The 25826-nt window shown below is 35.4% G+C and overlaps 1 protein-coding gene across 2 annotated transcripts in view; it reads right to left on the reverse strand.

Annotated features, from left to right (window-relative positions):
- Nucleotides 1-25826, reverse strand: part of LOC143243955 (uncharacterized) — a 137864-nt gene that overhangs the window by 81828 nt on the left and 30210 nt on the right. For both annotated transcript variants that reach the window (XM_076487825.1, XM_076487824.1), the window contains exon 3: nucleotides 1027-1125. In XM_076487825.1, coding sequence (XP_076343940.1) covers nucleotides 1027-1125 — 99 coding nt within the window. The remainder of the gene's footprint in view (nucleotides 1-1026; nucleotides 1126-25826) is intronic.

Here is a 25826-nt window from a genome sequence, read left to right on the forward strand (position 1 = left end):
GCTAGACTAGAATTGTTCAACTTGGCATTGCAAATAATGCATTGAAAACGCTGACTCCCATCATGTTCCGTTATACACGTGAATCCATATTGTACGTATTCGTCCGACCACTTTCTGTTTTTGTTCGACACAGTTAGTATGAAGGGATTGAAAAATTAGGAAAAAAACACAAATGACGCACGATTACTACAGTCACAAGTCGAATGCTAAGCGCACGAAGTTCCCTGCAGCACAGATACTAAGAACAAGTGATGTGACGTGATCAGCCGCAGCCAATGATAGCCAAGTGAAGCATGACGTCACGACTTATACGAGTGGGGTGAATGGAACGGACACACACACAGTGTGTGTGTCTTGACCTTCACCGAACACCTGAGACTGACTCACCGAACCTCTATGGTTCGACTGAACCAAGGTAAAGAATCACTGAACTAAAGGAAAAAAAGAACGATAGAGAAATGATGACATAACTTTGTGCTTTCTAATTCCAAGATGTCTAATCTGTGTGGGGTAATTCTGCGTGATTAACACAAATAAATAACCCCGTCGCACCAAACATGCTCGCCCTTTCAGCCGTGTGAGTGTTATAATGTCACGTCAATCCCACTATCCGTTGATAAAAGAGTAGCCGAAGAGTTGGCGGTGGGTAGTGATGACTAGCTGCCTTCTCTATAGTCTTACACTGCTAAATTAGGGACGACTAGCGCAGATAGCCCTCGTGTAGCTTTGCACGAAATTCTAAAAACAAACAAAACAAATATATATATATACAAAACCATGTGAAATAACACACATATACACATTCACGGTAGGCAGCGAGATTAACTGTGACAATTATAACGCATGTTCAGCAACATATTGCAACTAGAATCTTAGACCTTTCGCTCCGAGCCCAGAACTGTTGACATTAGACCGCACATGATTACAATGTAAGGCCAGTTTTATAATGCTTTCTTCTGTAGCGAACTGTTTTTTTTTTTTTAAAGTAAGTAATGTTAAAGAAAAGATAAATAAATTAAAACTTACTTTTACTTGGGCTACTGCCGGAACCTCCCACAGACGATGGCGTTGAAGTACTGCCATGAAGTTGTGATGTCCGTCAGACGGCGTTGGTGCAAGAAATAACTTGTTAGATAAAGAATAAAACACCAGATTAATGAGTATGGTAATTAAACATATCAAACTAAGCCCAACAGTAAACAGGAAAACGATAATATTGCTAACAACCACATTAAAGCTTTCATCTGCACGTAAAACTGTTTGTTCGTTTGTTTTAAAAAATTTTCGCAAAACTACACAAGGGCTACCTGCGCTACCCGTTCCTAATTTAGCAGTGTAAGACTAGAGGGAAGACAGCTAGTCATCACCACCCATCGCCAACTCTTGGACTACTCTTTGACCGAACATAATAACGCCTCCACGGCTGAAAGGGCGAGCAAGTTTGGTGTGACGGAGATTCGAACCCGCGACCTTCGGATTACGAGTCGAGTGCCTTAACCACCCGGCCATGGCGGGCCATCACGCGAAGTAAAATCGTACATGGTTGAGCAATTTAAATTCAGTAGGTGTTAACAGGAGGAGACACAAGTGAGAGGTGTTTTTTTTTGCTTTCGTTTTTTAGGGGGGGATAGTTCATGGATTGGTAATGGGGGTCCTACTACCTGAGCTACCTCCAAAACCTAGGGTACATTTTATATCCCACTTTCATTTGCACCCTGGGATCCTTTCAGTCAGTGTTTTTTATTGATTTTTGTTTCGACGTGTTTTTGGTTACAACACAGTAATACAATTAGAGGTTTGGATTTACTGTTTTTAACGCAGTCCTTCTTTTGATTTTGTTTACTTAACTTTATTAGTCTTACTTTTCTCTAAAAATATATACATCTGTGTACATATGTGTTTGTATATAAACTTAACAAAGAATACACTTAAATCTTTATGGTAGTAACTAATGAATCAAACAGGAAGAAATCTCAATATTAGTGTTGTCCAGAATAATGCAAATTTTCTGTCCTAAAATTCTTTTCAAATGTAATCTAAATTCTAACTTACTTTACTTATGAAAAAATTTCACTCAATTCAGTTCAATTAACCCTTAAAACCACAGACTCCAAATGACTACAGGCAGCCTCCTAACAAGAAACTCAATCCTTAAGATATAACATATTATTTAAAAGGATAGGAATAAATTAGTTTATAGTCTTAATGAGGTGTCTCATTAATACGAGGTCCTTATGTTGGCAGCAACAATGAGCCAGTTTTGGTGACAACGGGAAGGGCATCTATGTGATCCCGTACTCTTCATCAGGTGCCTTGAAAATACAAATGAGTGGAACGTAGAATAAACACGAAATAATTATTACCGAAGGTACGAAAATACAGGAAACTAGGTCTAAGCAGTTAGCCATGTCGAACTTGATTGACTGGGAATTTTATTTGACAGAAGAAAAAAAAACTATTTCATGAGGTTCCCACGGGCAAACTGAACTGAAAAATTAGCGAAGGAGACCGAGAAAAAAATGATTAGTTGCTAAGAGCAAACATGCACCTTGGATCATTTATAATAGTCCTAATAATAATTTATAATAGTCCTACTGCATAATACAAACATGAATTTTCACATTATCAACCCTTACGCTGATTAAAAAACTGAAATAAGTAAACAAAAAATGACCAACAATTAGGTGAGAAGATCAAAACGAACCGGAATGGTTTCTTTATCCGTGGCCTACAAACATGAATATATTAGTAGGTTGAAAATTGTACAAAGTGTGGCAGCCAATCCTCTTTAAACCTACAGAGCATAGCTGGTAAATTGTCCGAAATAGCACAAGAGATCGGGGCTGCCTAAATTTTCCATGCAGGTAATTCTTAATTTATTTCACCTCGAAGTATATCTATGTTACGTAGTTCTATGTCCTGTTTTTCCAACACAGAATTTATTAATTTATAGTTAATCAACCTTATTGAAAATCACCGTAAAACTTCCTGTTTGACATTGTTTTTAAGCCTTTATAATCACCGTAAAATTTCCTGTTTGACATTGTTTTTTAAATTTTTATACTCACCGTAAAATTTATAATTAAGCCTTTATAATTAGCGTAAAACTTCCTGTTTGATATTGTTTTTTAAACCTTTATAATCACCGTAAAACTTCCTGTTTGACATTGTTTTTAAGCCTTTATAATCACCGTAAAACTTCCTGTTTGACATTGTTTTTAAGCCTTTATAATCACCGTAACATTTCCTGTTTGACATTGTTTTTAAGCCTTTATAATCACCGTAAAACTTCCTGTTTGGCATTGTTTTTAAGCCTTTATACAACACAAATCTCATGGTGCATAGAGTACAGATAGTCAGTAGTGTAGTTCTGTGCTTACAAACACCCAAACCACATTTATGGTTAAGCACCCCCACTCACTGTAACTGTTGCCCCCAATGGCACAGCGGCATTTCTGCGGACTCACACCACAAAAAATCGATTTTCGATAGCCGTGGTAAGCAGAACTTTGTGCTCAAATCCTTTAACTGTTAAATGGATAATTACCGATTTAACAAGGCAACAGCAAACACCTCAGAAACTCTAAACTAATATATATATATATATAAAGTTCTTCAAAGTTTTTCGAAACTCTTGACACAAACAAACAGAAGTCGAAACACATTCCTCTCCAAGCAGTAGAGAAAATTAAACAAAATTGTTTGTTTCTTTAAAATTAACCACAAAGCTACACAATGGGCTATCTGTGATTTGTCCACCACGGATTTTGAAATCCGGCTTCTAGTGACGTGAATCTGCAGACATGCCGCTGTGCCACTGGGAGAGAGGGGATACCAAATATGACGAGAGCTAAGTTACGTCAGAAACATGGAATCTATAAACATGACATTCGCGAGGCGTGATTATTATCTAACCTTTGTATACTGATACAAATATATTAAACATCCTTTAGAAGTTACTGGAGCTAGTAACACTGGTTACACGTGTGTCTTACAAGTTGCTAATTAAGGTAACTTAATTACTTAAGTCACGTAGATTTCAATAAAATATTTACGATAATGTTTAATTAATAACTCCCAGTTTACAGACTCCTTAACTCCCAACTCAAGTATGAATGTTTATACCGTTAACAATCGGGTTCAACACCTGTGATGGTGGGGAGTGCACAGATAGCCCATTGTTTAACTTTGCGTATAGAAACAAACAAAATATCCATTTGTTTTAGGGTTAGCATCCAAACGTAACATTTCAAAGCTCAATATTCTACGCCTTCAAGACTTTTTCCTCTACGTTTTCAAATATCAATTATATTTATTTACTTACTTCTTTCCAATATATATCACTCGTTTGTTTGTTTATCAGGTTTGTTTCTGAATTTCGCGCAAAGCTACACGAGGGCTATCTGTGCTAATCTCTCTCTCTATATATATATACAGGGTGTTCGGAAAGTCACTGTGCACTTATATATTTATTAACAGAAATGTTTCAATATAGAATACAGGAGATAAATATGAATGACAATTATAAACAATGTTGAAAGTGACCCCCGTTGGCATCAATATAGGGTTGGATCCTTCTTATTTTGTTTCTAAACACCGCTATCAGTTGCTGGCTTGAAATAGACTGAATGAATGCTGTTATCGCTGCTTTCAAAACTGCACAGTGATTTTCCGAACACCCTGTATATGCTCACACATAGACACACATACAATGTTTATTTTACCTTATTTTTTTCAGAACTGATGTGTTTGCTACAGATCACGAATTCTTCTCCAAGACCAGTATCACCAACTAGGAGAAATCTTTTCCAGTTAATCAACCAATCATGGAAAAATTATTTTTTCTACACTTGGCTAAGGTGAATTTCTCGTCTATCGGGGCCCGGCATGGCCAGGTGATTCGGGCGCTTGACTCGTGATCCGAGGGTCGCAGGTTCGGATCCCTGTCACACCAAACATGTTTGCCCTTTCAGCCGTGTGGGCGTTATAATGTTACGGTCAATTACACTATTTGTTGGTAAAAAAGTAGCCCAAGAGTTGGCAGTGGGTGGTGATGACTAGCTGCTTTCCCTCTAATCTTATACAACAAAAGGCCCCCGCTAGTACAGTCTACGGATTTACAACGCTATAATCAGGGGTTCGATTCCCCTCGGTAGGCTCAGCAGATAGCCCGATTTGGCTTTGCTATAAGAAAAAGGACATACACTGCAAAATTATGGACGGCTAGCGCAATAGCCCTCGTGTAACTTTGCGCGAAATACAAAACAAACCAATCAAACCAGAAGTTGCATTAGCTTTGATTCACCGAAATATTAAATATTATGTAATTTCTGCAGTGTTAAAAATACAGTTAAATTAAACCTAATTAATTCACTCCATATGATACACATGAAGAAAAAATAATGTTGAAACATTTTAAATTCCTTATTTAACATATTTTACACGTTTGGGATTATGCGTGTGAGTAAAATAAACAAAATAGCCACTTTAAATGTTACTAAGAAAACTGAAAGTGCTTGTCTGATTGGATCGCAGTAGTTTCGAAATTAGATCACATTCTATGAATCGGCCGTAGCCTAATGATTAGCTCGTCACACTGTGGATTCAATGATTCATGATTCACTAACCTGTTGCCATAAAAATACGCTTTTCACTTTAAAGCCATTAGTACTTTGTAAGATTGATGCCTAAATTCCAATATCTAGCCAAACAAGGGTCGTTCAAGAGTCGGCGGTGGGTGCTGTGCGCTAGTTGCTTTCTCACTTGGAATAGACTACTTTACTTTACTTCCCTCTGGCAAACAACTAAATTATGACATCAATACGTTTTAATTAAAATGAAATCAAAATAAAATTTGATATTTAGAAGTGTTCCTCAACTGATCGACTTATAAACAGTCAAGTGCAAATTCTGCTTCCAGATTTCGCACGTAAATTATTAACAATATAAATCAGTTTGTATAGGCTACGTTCCTTAACCCTTTCTTCGTGCTTACCCATGCGCAAAGAGTCGCGAATTTTGCAGCTGGCGGCCATTCCACATGATGCGCGCAAAATTATTGCATCATACGATGTCAACCGCAATTTAAGTGTTAACAGCACATGGCATAAAATTTCTAAAATTCTCAAATTGGGAAATTTAATTTTTAAATGTGAAATGCATTTATCACTGAGCTAAATAACAACAATAAGCTAAACAGATCACGCTATGACAATACTAGTTGTATATGGAACGTCGTCTCCATCATGTCCTAAACTTGTCGGAATTGGTTGTCTTGTAACCCTAGTAACGTCCTCTCGTGTTTAAAAACGAAAGTCATTTAAAACTCTTTATGCTATTATTGTGAGACGTTGTGGCGCTGTTAGCTATTCGTTTGTATGTTATTTATTAAAAGATTACAAGATGTCGATTAAACGTAATTCCTAGTAGCTCTTGTTGTGCATGCAAATGAAAACACTCGAGTTTGCTTTGTTCATAATCTTTGCGCATAGATACACAAAAGAGCTCTCTATTCATAACCGTTCCTAAGTTTGAACTAATAGATATGAGGAAAGGCAACTGCTCTATAGTTCCCACCGCCAAATCTTGGGCTACCCCAGTCTGACCAAAGAGTGTTACTTGAATATCACTTTTATAGTGCATTCGTGGTTTCAAAGTGCGGAGTACATATATGCAATAAAAGGTAAACGAATCCTGAATCTTCGAATTCACAGTTCAGTCGCACTAACCACTAAGCCACGCCCAACCCAGCTGTATTAATAAAAGGAAGGAAATATGAGCTAAAACTACTGCATCCAAGTTTACAAGTTACATTGAAAGCTGCTCAGAACAACATTTATTTATTTAGTATTTTTTTATATTAGTCTAATACATACCCTATTTGTATTTAATAAAACATGTAGGAAAATGCCCATTTTCAACTCTTCTAGACCTTGATTTGGTAACTCATCCCACGTAACAGAACAAGTATAACAAGAAAATAACCATAAATTTGAACTTTGGCAACTTGGTCACTAAGAATAGTAAAGAATTCCGATTATATATGGGTTATGCGTACAATCACTCTTTAAAAAAAGGTTCGGCATGGCAAGATGGGTTAAGGCGCGCGACTCATAATCTGAGGGTTGCGGGTTCGCATCCCTGTCGCACCAAATATGCTTGCCTTTTCAGCCGTGGGGGCGTTATAATGTTACGGTTAATCCCACTATTTGTTGGTAAAAGAGTAGCCCAAGAGTTGGCGGTGGGTGGTAATGACTAACTGCCTTCCCTCTAGTCTTACACTGCTAAATTAGGGACGGCTAGCGCAGATAGCCCTCGAGTAGCTTTGCGCGAAATTCAAAAAGAAAAAACAACAACAACAAATAAACTTTAAAATAGCAGTGTAAACCAGATTAAATACACGTTCTATTTCTTTCGGTAATATTATTTCTATAACAACCGTCGACAAATATTTTCAGTTCTAGGAACCAGCCCAAACCTCAGCAGCCAAGTGTGCCAACCCTAACTTCACTACTGTTTAATACCATTAAATGGGGATTACACTAGTATTTCGATTATTCGCGGCTATTTGTTTTCCTCCTTATGATCTCAAAATAATTGTGCCATTATAATTCCAGACAATACATTGCATGTTTTGGATAAACTATCGTTCAGAAATTAATTTTGGTCAAAAGTTCAGATATTGCATGATATGCACGTGTAGGATCTGATGTGCGTTAAAATCGTAAGTCACACAGTTCAAGTCTGCATTATCTCTTTTATAACTTTTGGATATTTGTAGCTTGGTTAACTTTGTTTAATTAATGATTAAAGACATAGTATTGAAAAACACATTAATACACGTTAAGTTTTCACGCGACTTCAGTTATTGTTGGCTGTTTTGTGATGCCCTTTAAACATAGATGCATGCTCAGATTGTGTTACGGTGTCGTCAGTTACACATTGTCTTCTCACTTACAGATAACTATATAATTGGTACTTTCATTCTGCTCTAACAAATCCTTTTCTGTAATAATTCCCAAACACTGATTTGCGCTTATGTTTGACTTATTTTACACAGGCGTTGACAAGATGCAAATACACTTCAGAGTCCATAGCAGAAAAAGTGCCGAAATTGAGGAGCTATTTGTGCATTGATTAATGATTAGATTAAGCTAAACGGGAAATTAAAAGAGGAAGTATTAAACGAGATAAAGTGGAGTTGGAATCGTGTAACTTACGAAATTCGGAGAAATCGAGTATGATCATTTGACTGACCGATCAACGCTGGGGCGTGACTCGATTATGGTTGTGACAACTTTTTATAATTCTTCACGCTGATATGATTAAACGACAGTAAAAGAATCACAATATAAAACAAGGAATTTAAATATATTGAAAAATCTTACTTAAATTAAACAATGAACTAAATAGTGAAATACAATAGTGCCTCGATTATCTGCTGTTTCTCTTATCCCCAATTTTTTGCTTTCTCTGAACTAGTGTGGATAATGAAGGCACCAATTTATATTTATTTACTTTTGCAGCAACTATTGCATGCTAACGATCACATGACATCAATAACGACTTTAAACTATTGCGTGGACTAACTTCCTTTGGTCTCGTGTGAGTCTAAACATGCGCACTGATTAGTTGAATAGCGAGAAAGTCGAAAACAAAAAAGGCGCTAAATTAGTAACGTGTTGCGCAACCACAGAGCAGCGACGTAACTGAAAAAATAGGAAGTGCTGAGTCCGCCATTAAAGTCCTAGAAACAAAGTTCAATTTAGGACTCAACGTGAAAATAGGTCTAGATTTGAATTATATTTGGTACAGCCTCACGCTCGAATAAAATGGGATTAAATACTAGGTGCCACAATGAAGTTTTTAGTCCCCATGGCGACTGGACACTTCACATTTGTTGAGTCCTGTTCTATACTTGTGCCATATCTGTCTTGGTTGTTGGTGCTGAATTAATAACAACCCATAAATTTTACAATTTTATTGTGCAATCAAACGATCAGATCGGTAGTTTGAAAATATCACTGCATGGTAATATTATATAATTACTTATCGACTATATAAACTGTTAGTTTTAAATTCATCAGAAGGATGTCTCAGCCCTAATTGTTGTGAATATTAAAACATCTACTTTGCAATAGCTAATTTTATTCTGAGACACACTTCTAATATCACATTTGACATACCTAACCAAAAACAGTAAAAGTAAACTATCATATTTTGTTTTGTTAAAGTTTCTTTATTGATACGTGTTAATTTCTATGCAATTTTTACTTTTATTAAAATTTTATTTTAAAATTTTATGTTTCGATGATATTGTTCATTTCTATGTTATGATTTAATGATTTTGTAGCTTAAAACTGAACTTACGGTTACCGAATAAATTATTTGACTGTGATATCATATTTGTTTGAAATTTGACTCATTTCTTTCTTTGTTGTCAATATTTTAAAATATAGTTATAAATAATGTTACTAGATGGCATTATAGTTGTTCTTAAAGTGCAGCTGTTTTATAATTGGTATACAGTATACCCTCACCTATTCGCGGTTCCCCATTCGCGGCCCCGCATATTCGCGGGTTAGGCTCTTAACCCTATCGCATCGTATGCCGGTATATCAGGCTAGCGTCATAACGTCATAAAAACGAATGCTCGGTAAACCGGGTTTTTGTAGGTCATAGAGACTAAAAGCGCTTTTCGATGGTATGTCTGTATTTACTCTCTCAAGCAGTTTTATCGATTGACGTCTTTATCGAACGATTATTACTGAATTGTACTGTACTGTATTATTATTACCTGCACCGGCCCGGCATGGCCTAGCGCGTAAGGCGTGCGACTCGTAATCCGAGGGTCGCGGGTTCGCGCCCGCGTCGCGCTAAACATGCTCGCCTCAAGCCGTGGGGTGTATAATGTGACGGTCAATCCCACTATTCGTTGGTAAAGAGTAGCCCAAGAGTTGGCGGTGGGTGGTGATGACTAGCTGCCTTCCCTCTAGTCTTACACTGCTAAATTAGGGACGGCTAGCACAGATAGCCCTCGAGTAGCTTTGTGCGGAATTCCAAAACAAACAAACAAACAAATTACCTGAACTGTACGTACTGTATTTATCTGTCTAAGTTTGCCTTTAAATTTGTTCCACTTTCTGTCAATTCTAATACATGTGTTGTACGCATAGAAAATGACTTTACGGTACAGTAATACAGTATGGGTAACTATACTATGTATGTTTCTTTTTGATTAAAATATTGTTGCAATACAAAATTAAAATGTGTTTACATTATCATTACTACATTAGTGAAATACATGACTGCATGCAATATTACTACATTATTACTGTATTAATGAGTAAGAGTGTCTTTAGAAAGTGTCTGGGAAGCATTTAGTACCGTATATAATCTCATACATAGAAGTTTTAAACTGCATCCAATATTCGCGGTTTTTCGCTATTCGCGGGGGATAAAGAACGTAACCCCCACGAATAGCGAGGGAATACTGTACGCTATTCTTATTACAACAAAATCTAGTGACCATCAACCAATTATGAAGTATATATTAAATGTGCTTAACGGTGGGTATGAATTTGTTGGAAGACAATTTTGAAATACCTTGTACATAATTCAACAAAGAAATAAACACATGTCATGTATATGTTTACCCTTGGATATTATCATTAAAGTTTCATAATAGTTTTTTTTAAATATCTCTTTACATGATAGTACAATTACAAGTGTAAACAGTATCTACTTAAAACTACCAGTGGGAAGTATAAACCTATCATGGTTGTTATTGAATGCTCGTGCGAAACAAATATCTTTGCTGTGCTGTTCGTCCTTAATAGATTATTTTGAATTTCGAGCAAAGTTACATGAGAGTTGCCCGTGCTAGCCGTCTCTAATTTAGCAGTGTAAGACAAGAGGGAAGGCAGCTAGTTATCACCACCTAGCCCCACCTCTTGAGGTACTCTTTTAACAACGAATAGTGGGATTGACCGTCACATTATAACGTTCCCAGGGCTGAAAGGGCAAGCATGTTTGATGCGACGGGAATTCGAACTCGCGACCCTCGGATTACAAATCGAGTGCCTTGACCACTTGGCCATGCCATGCAGACATCATTCACATAACTGAGAAACTAGAGAAAAGACAGCTAACTGTAATTGGATTGTGGTATTTGACTGGCATTTTTATAACGCACCTGCGGATACACGGTGAGAAGTGCGTTTTATCTCAGCAACGGAACGGGATTGACATACAGTGGAGCTACAGCCAGGTTTACAAATGACTAGACAATGTCGACTTGTTAATATATTTACTAAACAGGTGCAAACTTTTAATAATAATTTCACTTCATTTCATTATTTTATTAAGTCTATCACTTCAACGAGTGATGTTGATTAGCTGCCTTTAACCATTGTGTAGTTCTGCAGTAAGAAAATAATAACAACAGTTGTGAGTGCGTTGCAAAACTGGCCATCAGTTCTACCACTCAGTTCAAAAAGTCAGACAAAAATCCTTGTTGTTTAACTCTCTTCCTTTTGAAGTTCAATAACAGGTTGAAGAAGTGCTAAGTTTCTTTTTTAATATTTTATCAACGAAGGATAACGCGTCAGGCTTGCGCACTTCGTCAGATGGTACAACTTGCAACAAAAACGCATGCGCGGAATTCTAAGAAGTTGCGTGCAGTAGTGTTTGGAATGGTGAGCGTGAAAGGTCCGTGCAAAATTCACCTATTACATAAAAATTACAAGTCATGAACAGATATAGCAGATAGCAATTAAAAGTCAAACAAACAGAAAACAGAAAAAGGAAAATCTGTGGGAAAGAAAGGCGTTCACTTAATTAAACCAGATGGTTGTAGGGTCCCTAGGTTGTGGATTAATATCCTTTCAAGTAGTTCTCTTTTGTGTACGTTTGTTGAAGTACTAATAAGTTCAAAATGAAAGTCGTTAACTTTATGGTTGTTGATGGTGATATATTTACTTATAGGTGTATCTTGGTTCTGGAGTTCAATATGGTTTAGGTGTTCTCGTGTTCAATCAACGAGTCAGCAGCCTTTTGTCCTATGTATAAACTCTTGTATTTTTTTACAATTTATACAGTAAATGATACATTCAGTAGTATATACAAAGAACTGTCTTATGATGAAAGTCGTGTTGTTGTTATTTTTTTACTCGTAAATGTTTACATGTGGGCAGGTGACACACTTGTTTGCATGGGTGAATGCCTGGAGTATCATTTTGTTTTTGTTTAAGGTTATTGTGCACCAGGATTTCTTCTGGTTAGTTGTTCTGACCTGATCATTTAGCAGACGTGCGCATAAGGTGCAGCCATGTTGGAAATTCCAGTTCCCTTCGTGCTTCATTGTTCTTTGATACCCAAACTCTTTTCAACAATTACATTGTAAACCCATAATATGAACCAGCTTCCAGTTGATAGAAAATACATAGTCGTTAAAATTAGTTTTAAACTGGTGTAAATCAGTGTTAGCATGATGTCTACATATTTTTACTGGTAAAATGGTTGTTAGGCTTATAGACCGTAGAGGTAAAAACTGTGTTTGTCTTGAAAATCAATAAACACTAATTAATAAAGGAACAAAATCTGATAAACAGTGTGAATAAAAGGTCAAACTATAATATTTCATCTCTTGTAACCAAGTTACAGGAAGTATAACATGACGAAGGAAGACATTAGCCATCAACAAGGAAGAGAATGTCTCGAGATTTGGCTTAACTTCACAGTTACTGTTGTAATACTTCGATTAGCTATCAGGAAGGTTTCCTGATAACAGAGCACTAAATAGGGTCACTTTTAACAATTCATATTTAGAAACATGTAACTGAAGGCAGTTTTTCTTGCTCGTGGATGACGTATAAGTGCATTATTTAGGTAAATTAAAGGTATGTATGTATGTTTTCTTATAGCAAAGCCACATTGGGCTATCCTATCTGCTGAGCCCATCCGAGGAGAACCGAACAAATTAAAGGTAAATTACTCACTAGAATATCGTCCTTGCTGGAAGAAAGCACATTTTTTTTATCAGCCTTCAATTTTTTTGTTTGTTTGCTACAAAGGCATCAAATAGAAATATCAGACTTTTTTTTCCACGTCTACCTGTTACATCCTCTCTTTCAGGATAAGTCAATGGATCTAGTTGTCTCTTATGTTTATGATTAAATTAGTTACAACCAATAGACAGGCAAGATTTTCTTCTACCAAATGACGTACTATGTCACGTTGCTTTCTGTACAGATAAGTGTAGAACGCTTCTTACGAATGCTTTTTTACCACAACGACGATATTGTATAGATGACTGACTTTCTAACGGTTCAGTTGCGTTGCTAGAAACGTCAGAAAAATTGTGATAGTTAGAGGACATTGTCTGCTTATTGCACGTTGTTATTCTACGTTCTTTATTGCATTATTATATTAAATATTAGTTATTTAGTGCACTATTACTATTAGTTACTATTCCATAAGTTGTTGTTTTTTCTCTCTCGTGAACAAAAAAAAGTTTTACAAAGTTTGATTTTCGCGCAAAGCTACAAAGTGCTAATTTAGCAAGACTAGCTCGTCATTACCACCTTCTTCTAGCTCTTGGGCTGCTCTTTTATCAACTAATAGTGGGATTCATTGTCACAATATAACGCGCACACGGCTAAACGAGGAAGCATGTCACATGGCTAAATCATATAACAGCACATGAACTCTGTAACTCCATTAAATTTTCTCAGCAACACCAGTCATTGAGCAGTGAGGAGTAGCAACTAAACTGGTAATAATATTATTTTGTGATACCTTTGCGTTGTTGGCATTAGCACTAATTAGTAATCGTTAGGCTACAATAAATTTCTGTTTAAGCCATCATGGTATTTTCGTTAAAAAATTACGTAACTGAAGCCATGATCAAAATTTATTCTAAAACTCAGTATCATATTTTTCTGACTCCCAGAAGACACCAGATTATAACTACATTTCTAACTGTTGAAGAAAAAACTCAATTTTAGCTTCAACTAAAGCACATATAAATATGTATATTGCACTAATCTCTTAGGTTTAACTTGAAAGCAAACAAAACAACAACGGTAAATAATAGGCGTATAATATCTTTCATATCGTAACATATGTTAATCATTTTTGTAATTAAGCCTAAAGCTATACAATGGGTCATCTGTGCTCTGTTCACCATAGGTATCAAAACCCGGTTTCCAGCGTTGTAAGCCCGCAGAGATATCGTTTTGCCACTGGGCATGGGGCGAGACTTTTGTTAGTCAAATCTTAGAATAAACTGAAATCGATTGGGGCTTATTAATTATCAAAACTATTCAACTTTATACACAAGTTTCATGGTAATTATTAGAGTATTATTACCTTCTAATGTTATATGTTATAATTTGTTTGTTTGTTTCTTTGTTTGTTGAATTTCGCGAAAAGCCACTAGAAGACTATCTGCACTAACTGCCCCTAATTTTGAAGTGATAGATTACACACACGGAAGGCAGTCAGTTAACACCTCTCACATAATCTTAGGCTACTGAATAGAGGGATCTGACAGTTATTTTTGTAACGAATTCGCAACTACGAAATATGAAGCACGATTTATTATTATTATTTTTGTGAACACCGCCAGGGTGCAAACTATGATACCCTCAAATCAACATTCCGGCACGCTTTTTTTTTTTTGAGTGTGTTAAGGTTAGTATCACATGCAACATACTGTTAAACATTATGCTTTCTTCAGAGTGTTACAGATTGTTGACTAATATTTGAGTGTTACAGATTATTAATAATATGCGAGTGTCACGTACTGTTGATTAATATGCAAGTGTTACAGATCTTTGATTAATGTTTGAGTGTTATAGAACCTGGACTAATAATTGAGTGTTATCGATTGTTCATTAATATGCGAGTGTTATAGGTTTGGTTTGTATTTCGCGCAAAGATACTAAAGAGCTATCTGCGCTAGCCCTCCCTAATTTAGCAGTGTAAGACTAGAGAGAAGGCAGCTAGCCATCATACCCACCACCAATTCTTGGGCTACTCTTTTACCAACGAATAGTGGGATTGATCGTCACATTATAACGCCCCCACGGCCTTAGCCACCTCGCCATGCTGGGCCAAGAGTGTTATAGGTCGTTGAGTAATACGTGTTACAGTTTACTGGTTCAGGTTAAGTGCTGTACATTTTATTTTGCGACGTAGTAACAGAGATACGAGAAAAACAGCAAGTTAAGTGGACCTTCTGATGATACGCTATTTATTTGTGGTAGGTGTATCGTTAATTGTATATGCCATTTTTATAAACCGAATAATCCAAAAGGATTCGACCTACATATAAACCATTAAAATAATGCTATACCCAACAACCATATACTTGCATGAAATAAAGCGCAAAATCTTATTAATTTTCATGGTTACAATGTTACATTTTCTTTACGTTTAGTGCGTGAAGTGGAACACAAATAAGGGTATTTGATTCAGTATTATTTCTATTTTTCCTGCATATTTTTTGTAAAACTCTTCATAGTTCTAAAGCTTCACTGTAATATCGATTAAGCTGAAATTGTTTTTTGTGCAATTTAAATAAAAAGATAAAAAAATTTTGATTATCAATTTTTATTTTCCACAAACAATTTAACTGAAAACAAAATATCATTTCTTCTTTCTTTTTTTTTTTATACAGTTCCAGCTCTGGTTTATTTAACAGCTTCAAAGCAATTTTTGTGATACCATATATACACGTTTTTCACGATTGAACGTAAACTTGTTAACTTTGTAGCGTAAGCGTTATTTTAATGCACAGTTACGAGATAGGCTATCTGTGCTCTGCCCACCATGAGTATCGATAGCCGGTTAATACCGTTGTAAGTCTGCAGACATACTGCTGTGACACTAGGGGGAACGGATCTGATGATAAAAAAGAACTGTAAAATGGATGATAAGAAGCACAATATTTGGATTTCGAACGCTATCATTTATGAACACTTACTTGTTATGATGCGTTTATAGAATATCCTCAGCATTATGACGACTTGAGATATTATGGTAATAAAAACAATAGATCAAACAACAGGATAATGTTGATTGGACTTGGATGACCAAAAAGTTTTTGTAACAGTACATGGACGTAGCATAAGATTAAAAAGAAATGATTGTCTATCCAAAATTAAACAACACCTTACTATAGAATACATTGTTCGAGTTACACATTAAAGCATATCAATTACAAAAAAAACAACATGGGGCAGGTGTGCGATGGTGGTTAAAGCGTTTGAACCTGTCACCGAAAATGCTCGCCCTTTCAACCCTGGGGCGTTAAAATGGAACAAGCAATTCTATTACTTTTGCTAACGAAAGTAGCTTAAGAGATGACGGCTTCTTAATTAGAGACGACTAGCGAAGATGGTACTCAAGTAGCATGACACGAAATTCAAGAAACAAACATAAAATCATTTTAATATATTCCATGATACCTTTGTAATTCTGCTATTGATCAACAGTATAGTTAGTACACGATAGTTACGTAACACGCATACATCTATGATTGAATACAAAATATCTAACTTGCATTGTAATTTAAATAGCCAAACATTAACAGCCCTAAACTGATTTTTTTAGAACTAGTTTTCGGTAAAACAAACAATAATAAACTTCATTTGCTTTTATTTGAATCGGTTTATTTAAATTAGATAAGTTTTAATGATAAGGATTTTTTTTTAGCAATCCTAGCAACTATTATAAATAGATTAAAGGAGAAGAAAATATAGACGGTTTGGTTTGAATTTCGCGCAAAGATACACGAGGGCTATCTGCACTAGCTGTCTCTAATTTAGCAGTGTAAAACTAGAGGGAAGGCAGCTAGTCATCACCACCTACCGCCAACTCTTGGGCTACTCTTTTTACCAATGAATAGTGGGATTGACCGTCACATTATAACGCCCCCACGGCTAAAAGGGTAGCATGTTTGGTGTGATGGGGGTTCGAACCCGCAACCCTCGGATTACGAGTCGAGTGCCTTAACCACCTGGCATGCTGGGCTTAATATAAACGGAAACGAAAGATTCGAGCTAGATGTGTAGTGTTAACTATTTCTCTTTTACTTCAATCGTCTGTTGTCCGTCTAAAATCACCCACTGGTTTCCCATAACCTTTTGCCATTTAAAGTCCTTTTAATATTAAAAAAACAAAAGAACCTTAAATTAATCCTTATTTCCTGTACAATTATATAGTTTTTGTTGTTTTTATAAGTGAACAAACTTAATCTCGTGTTTAAATTATGACCCATAACATCTGTTGCGAGACTTAATAATTTCCGAGTTTACTTCCTTACTAGAATAATCACATGCCGAATAATCCGTTACCTTCCAAATGGGAATATATAGAGGAAAAATAATACCACAGTTACCTGTTACAAGCTAAAAGAAAAATACCCCCTTCAGGCAGACGAATACAGTAATTACTGGGTTTGCAACGGTCCGGTAAACCAGAAAACAAGACAAATAGAAATAGACTTTGCCATATATTCGCACGCATAACTGTATTAATAAAACTAGTTACCCACCTCCACCCTCATAACCGCACAAGCATCACATTATAAACCGCAACGATCAAGGCTTATGCACCTATCTTTGCAACCTACTGCACACCAAGTTCACAGTTTTCGCCAAAAGGTGTAGCGCCCTCTCTCGGATTCGAAGTTTGCGTAAAAAGATTATATAAAAAAAAGACAGGGTCAACAACCGGATACTTTGGCGAATAACTGTTTCCTGTTTCACATAGGTTCGTTTTTATCCACAACTTAATTTTCCACTTCCTAGTAAACGATAAAAACAATGATTAGATGTATAGGAATAAATCATCATCACACAGAGCTTTATGAAACTTGAATACAACCAGAAATTCAAGTATTACGTTTGTTTTTGTGTTTGGGAAGCTACTAATGATAGCTGCTGTAAGTATTAAGTTGGATTAGGATTTGGTATTATTATTAAACTTCTCTATAGCTTAGTTTTGACGATAACTGTAACTCCTATAACTGGTTGAAAAATAAAGAATACTCATAGTGATTAATTAATTTGATGAAAATTTAAGTTTAATTTTTTAAAGTGGAAAAACAAAATTAGCTTTCCTGTACTTTCAGAATCACAATGTACTATAACGTACTATAGGATAGTCGCAACAAAAAACACAACAGAATTTAGCTGTTTTATTAAAGGGCATAAACATAAAATATGACAATTAAACTGAATAATTGTGAAAACTCCATCACGGTTAGACTTTATCAGTTCCACTATTTTGTTAGATTATGCTTAAATGAGACTTTATTTCAGGTAGCGTTCCACAGCTGACATAACCAACAGAATGAATAACCACTTGCATGAAATTAATGTACATTTTAATTCGGCATATCAATTTATTTGGTTATTTTAGTCGTGCGAGATGACACTTGTGTTTATCTTCGTTTTCTTCCTCTCTCTATCTCCTTCTTTCGCTCACCAGTGGCACAGCGGTATGTCTGCAGACTCACACCACTAAAAACCAGGTTTCGATACCCCTGGTGGGCAGAGCACAGATAGCCCATTGTGTAGTTTTGTGCACGATTTCAAACAAAACAAATCCCTGTTTGTTTTTTTTTAACGGATGCAATGAGAGATTTGTGCGACATCTGGCATATGCAAAACACAACTTTGAGAAGAAAAATAATAATAATAATATATATATTCGTAATAATATTTTAAAACAATCTTCAATTCGATCTATACAAACGAACTGTACGTATTAAAAATTATCATAGTAAATGTTCCTTAAACGTATGGATTAAATAAGTTCCAATGTGGATAAAATCCCTGGTTTTAATTTTTTTAACGTTATTCGTAGATTACATAACAATTGATAAAGTGATGGTGTGTACGGTTGCAACTTCCCTAACAAAATAGGACACAATAATAAAAAGATCTGAAACAAGGTTGCAGGATAACTGGAAGTTTGAGAACTACAAGGAGCTTATGATTGGTCTTCACAAGGAAATTTCGAAATTGAGGTTAACTATCCACAATTAGATGGAATTGCAAGAGATGGACGTGGAGGACATTTGACTTGTCGCGAAAAGACGTTCAGGGTTGCACCACTCTGACTGTCATCAAAAGTGATGGTGGTATTTGTTTCTGTAAGGTACACTATACACATAATAAGATGTTATACGAGGAATAACATTATGTTTTAGAAACCAAGCTTTTCAATTTTAGATTTACGGACGATTTTGTCTAGTGAAGTACACGGTTTTGTCTAGCTAATGAAACTTTTGTAAAAACAGGTGACATTCTCTAGTTATCGAAATTGACATAAAATACATACATTGTGTATGTTTTGAATTTCGTGCAAAGCTATACGAGGGCTATCTGCGCTAGCCGTTTTTAATTTTAGCAGTGTAAGATTAGTGTGAAGGCAGCTAGTCATCATCACCCACCGCCAACTCTTGGGCTACCTTTTTATCAACCAATAATGGGATTGACTGTCACATTATAACGTTTCTACCGTTAAAAGGGTGAACATGCTTGGTAAGATGAGGATTCTAACCTGTGACTCGAGTGCCCACATAATTTAATCTAGCTGTTGAAACAAGCGTAAAATACAGGCATTTATCTAGTTATCGAAACCTAAGTATGTAAAAGAAATCTGAAGGTCGCGGGTTCGAATATCCATAACACCAAACGTTACGATAAATCTCACTATTCGTTGGTAAAAGACTAGCCCAAGAGTTGACGAAGGGTTGTGATGACTAGCTGCCTTCCTTCTAGTCTTAGTCTGCTAAATTAAGGGCTGCTAGCGCAAATAGCCCTTGTGTAGCTTTGCGCGAAATTTCAAAAAATAAACAAACGAACAAATCAATGGTTCCACTGAAAAATAAATTGTATTAATACAAATAACATATAATAACCATGTCCAGTTTTTCTTAACAGTAATACAACGATCTGCAATATTCATAAAGCCTGAAAGATATTAGTAGCAACTCTCTGAAGTAGTCACTATATCTGTGCTTTACAAACAAGAAGTCCTTTAAGTATTTTGCATATAGGTTTGTTATCTAGTTTAATGGGCTCACTAACCGCTTTATTTATTTTTTTAAAGCAAACACAATGATATAGCGACTACATATTTCGGAGAACAAAAATGGGTTCATATGTATTCTTTTTCTAATAGTTCAACAGAATAAACACCAAGTCACCACGACCCGCGTGCAAACAATGTCAACAATGCATTTTTTTTTACGCAGAAAAACACACAATAACTTGTTGGAAAGCGCGTATAACTATATTCAAGTAATTTTAGAACCAGTTCTTTGTGTTTTGACAACAAAGTTTTTCACTTTTTTTTCAGATTTACCAATATAACTATAGATAAACCTGTTTTAAAACATCACATCTACTGACTGGAAACTGAACTTCTAAACGGATGTGTCAGTGATGGAAAATGCACATGTTTAGGGATGTAATCACGCCTTTGGAATAAGGTCAGAGATTCCAGGAAGTTTCCGAGTCCTGAGTCCCAACTATTGTTAATGTTTATTATTTGCCGCAAACCTAAACAGTAATAACAAACGCACAGAGCGTGTAATCTACTTATGTTTATATTTACTAGTTTGTCACTAAGTTAAACTTCTGTAGTTAAGAGACAAATGTTGTATTTTGTTAAAAAATAATTTAAAAGCTATGAATTATTTCATTTCCTCAGTTACTTTCAGTGCCAAGTTTAAATATATAGAAAATCTATATTTAATTTCTAACTATCTTTAGCTGAATCTATTTTCAAAGAAGTCAGAAATTTTCATCTTAAAAAAAATTTACAATGTAATGCACATGTAAGGTGACTTAGATGGAAAACGCCACCATTTATTAAACAAGCCACAACCTTTTTGTTGGATGTTAAAACTAAAGTAGTTGGATTTACCCTTTTGTCTAAATAGTGCGGCCTGTGTTTGCGTGTGTCTGTCCCTTTGAAGCTTCTCGACAGATCATTCTTACAATTTCAAAAACAACTGAATATTCCCCAGAAGAAGTCCAAAACCGATTAATAATTTCCAAGATCTTAAACATCCGTTTAACAATGACAACATAAATAATCAAAATTGCCACGAACACCTGTTTTAACATTAAAAACGTTAGCTGTTACGGGTGCTATGATTTTAAACAATTATTTAGCAACAAACAGTAACTTAAACTGTCAAGTTTGCCATTCCTTTGAACATCCGTTCAACAAAGACAATCTAAATAGAACTAGTGTTAGATGAGAAACAAAACCACATTCAGTATTTAGATCCGCTTAATCTTATTAATTCACTTATTTATATCTCAAATAAATAATCCCCATTCCGCTTCTATGACTTCGTTATATACATTTTAACATATTGACTTATTTATTGAACATATTGACTTATTTATTGAACGTACTGACTTATTTATTGAACGTACTGACTTATTATTGAACATACTGACTTATTTATTGAACATATTGACTTATTTATTGAACGCACTGACGTATTTATTGAACGTACTGACTTATTATTGAACGTACTGACTTATTATTTAACATACTGACTTATTTATTGAACGTACTGACTTATTATTCCTCGAAGTTTCATTCCGACACTTATGATTTTTATACCGTATTTTTTTTTATACTAAAATCAGTATTTGACCAAATCTCATCTAACATTAAAACGTCGGTCAAGGCAAATAAACTTCATATATTGTGAATAAGATAATATTGGTTGATTACTATTATATTTATAGTTTTTTATAAATCTAGAAAGTGTCTTTGAGACGCAAATTTGTCACTATACTTCATCCTAATTAGGTTAATAAATGTTTTACGAATTTTTTTCTAGCCACAGTTTATACAACAACGAGAACTCAGCCATATTTCAAACCTATGAAGATTACCCCTTATTCACTCCAAGAGAACTGAACAAATTTTCATAACTGATCCTGCAATTTTGTGAACTTTCTTTATTCAGTTTCACAATATACCAGTTAGTTGACGTGATAAATATTTACGAATCATTTTGATTTATTGCTTAAATACGATTTGTAGTCAATCACTGTAAAAAGTTTGTTTGCTTGTTATAAAGTGTAAAGCTATATAATGGGTTCTATGTGCTCAGCTCATTGCGAATCTCAATACTCGATCATTAGCGATAACACTGAGCCACCGAAGATGAACCTTACTATGGACTGCTATAGTTCCATTCGACCTTGTCCATTTAAAGCAGAGTTACCTCAAGCTGAGATTTATTTAATTCAAGTAGTATAAGAGGAATATATTTATATTTTCATAGAAACTTTTACTTTTTGTTTAATTTCACACACAGATACTCAAGGCCAATTTGCGCTAGTGGTCCCTAATTTTGTTTGTAGTTAAGCAAAAAGCCAACCTACGGGCTATCTGTGCTGTACCACTTAGGGAAGGGGGTAATGTTGAAGTGATAGACTAAAGGGAAAACACTCGTCAACAACAACTACCGACAACTCTTAGACTACAACGCCTCCCACGGCTTAAAGGGAGAAAACGTCTAGAGAATGGGTTCGTTCTCGCAACCGTCAGATTGAGAATCAAGAGCCCCAACCAACAGGCCCTAAGGAAATTTGAAAAATTAAAATTACGCACTTATGGTAGATACGAATCATGCTACTGGATATTTTCTTTCAAAGTTTAAACTTGCCTGGCTTCTAAACATGAAATTGAATGTTTACGAGAGACATGTCTTCATGTTAAATTTTATTACGTCACAGAGTGAGACGATGACTTCTTAGGGGCCGTTCGCAATACTTGAGTTTTATTTTAGTATATTAAACAATGTCGGCACTAAAACTGTAGCTTCAGATTAGCTATTGGACATGTAGAGGCGTTTGGTTTGTTTGTTTTTTTTGAATTTCGCACAAAGCTACTCGAGGGCTATCTGTGCTAGCCGTCCCTAATTTAGCAGTGTAAGACTAGAGGGAAGGCAGCTAATCATCACCACCCACCACCAACTCTTGGGCTACTCTTTTACCCACAAATAGTGGGATTAACCGTCACATTATAATGCCCTCACGGTGCAACGGAGATTCTAACCCGCGACCCTCAGATTACGAGTTGAGCGCCTTAACTACTTGGCCATGCCGGTCCTCACCTTTTATATCTCGGACAGTGGTAATCTAGTGGATGTGCTCTTACTGGACTCTTACTTTACATATCACATTTCAAGACAATACATTAAGAAATACACGAGATACATCTCTAATTTTGAATGAGATTGTTTTTCCTTTTACTTCGCACCAAACGTACAATAACTTTATTTGATAGAACAATATAATTAAAGTTTATGGATTTTTTTTTTTTAATTCGGTACACTGATAGATCATCTTTTTAACCTACAATGAGGAGTTTCTTTGGTGCAAATATGAGCCACATGTACAAAGTCATTCAACAACAACAAAAAAAAAAAAAAAAAAAAAACGCTCTGATTTAATGAGAATTATTGTGTACACCTACACAAAGAATTGCGTGAGTTATTGGTCTCACACTTTTATTACAGCTTCACCTAACGGTAAAGGTGGGCAGTTTTTATTTTTCTCATGTGGATTAAAGATGAGTAATTTAAAGCAGCAAGACTATAGTGTAAGGACGTGCAGATGCTAAAGTAATAGTTAGGCCAAGCAAACTAGATTAGCAGTTTCTAGCTTAAGGTTGGAAAATAACAGTACGGGTAGGTAGACGATTATTATTGATTATTCATGGCCAACATTTTAGCACAAATTTACTAAATTTTATAAAATTATCCTAATTAATTAGCGTCACATGATATCAGCTAAGGAAATAGCATAAATAATGATGCTTGATACGGCTGTACCGATTGCAAGGGGGGTAATGACAAGAAACTGTTAATCTAAATTCCACTGCGTTAGTTTAAAGACAGCTATTAAAACTGTTTTAAAGAGCAAAACCTATCTCCATATAGTTTAAAGAATCTAATTAGTTATGTAAAGTAAAGGTCTGTTCCGAATAATAGGGTTGCGATCATAAAGCTAATGTTGGTTATTATCAAGTGTAACTTTCTTATTTGGTGTGGTTTAGTGGTGTGTGTTGATAAAATATCACGATGTCTAATAAAAAATACTTTAGGTGTGTAAAAAACAAGGTGCGGCGAAAAAGTATTGAGTGTGCGACTTAAAATAATGAAATCAAAATTGGTGACCAAACTGGTAGCTACACTTACATCATTGATAATAATTTTACAGCAAATAAAAGGAGCCTGTACATTATTACTGCTGTTTGGCTTTTATAATTCTAAAGTTTATAACAACTTAGTGGTTACAGCTGCTAATATTCGCTGCAAAATTGTTATAAGTGTAACAGCCAGAATAGCCGCCAATTTTGATTTCATTCCTGGAAGTCGCACGCTAAACCCCTTTTTTTGGCGACACACTTTTTTCACACCTAAGGTTTTTTTATCAGATTATTAACAGTACAAGTATGGTATTTTTAAAGCTTTTTTAACGATATGTGTAAAAGATGTATTATTTCACAAATCTAACCAACTATCAGTAGCCACCTAACAGAGTGTGGATGTCTGACTTTATTTTCTCTGTTCGATAGGCCTAGCCCATGTGCCGTTCAGGTCGAAAATATCAAATATCAGCTCTGATTGTACACGACGCTATAGTTTTACTTGGACTCTTTCGTTAAATGCTCCTATACTTACCCGTTTAACACAAAAACCCGTCTTAAAATATATTTTTTGTGTATAGATCTTTTATTTGCAACTAGCTATGTGGAAAGATTAATAATGGTTGCTGATATACTTATGGAAGACGCTATTACAGCGGTAAGTCTACGGACTTACAATGCTAAAATCAGGGGTTTGATTGCCCTCGGTGGACTCAGCAGATAGCCCGATGTGGCTTTGCTATAAGAAAACACACACACAAACATACGTATGAGCCAGTGTTTTCATTTTAATTGTTTCGCGGTAGTCCTAGTTGGTGACCTTTCGTTTATCTGGTGACTAAAGGGACAGAGTTATAAACCTCACTTTCCATGCATTTTTTTCTTTCGTTTGTAAGTACTTCTCACCACGAGAAACGTGACTATAAGGTGAAACAAACTTACATGTGTGACTCAGGTGCTAAGTTGTATTTTACTTCACAATAGCACACTAGATGACATTCACTTTAAGTTTTGTGTTACACTCTGAAATCACGTCACACTTTTAACAACTGAATTAAAACTTAGTTAGATCACATCTGTGTTTACATACAGATGGCGCTTTATAGTTAGTTATTTTGCTTATCAGAGTACTTTTTGTTTGTTTGAAGCACAAAGCTATAAAATAGCTACCTGTTCTCTGCTTATTACGGGTATCGAAATCCGGTTTATAACGCTGTAACTACGCAGACATGCCGCTGTGCTACTTGGGGGGGGGGGCGTTTGTGAGAGTAAACGAGAGCGTACAGAGATTGTAAAGAAAGTGTTAGTTTCTTCTCTCAAATGTTTCCAATAAACTTAAGCAGAACAATTTTTTTTTGTGATTCAAAATACGCTGTTAACTCACTGAAAAAAATTATTGGCTTAATCTATCTTGTAAGTAAAGTTATATAACATTCTCTCTGTGAAGTTAATTTCGTTAATAATATTGTTTTAATTTATGTGTGTATATATATTATTTTTACTCTCATGGATATTATTATGCCTGCTACTTACTTAGTATATATATTTAGCACTAACACAAATCTTCTAAACTGTTCGAACCTTACGAGATATTAATTGGATTATGGCCGGAAATGTCGATA

Source organism: Tachypleus tridentatus, chromosome 2 (assembly GCF_004210375.1).
Source record: "Tachypleus tridentatus isolate NWPU-2018 chromosome 2, ASM421037v1, whole genome shotgun sequence".
Lineage (NCBI taxonomy): Eukaryota > Metazoa > Arthropoda > Merostomata > Xiphosura > Limulidae > Tachypleus > Tachypleus tridentatus.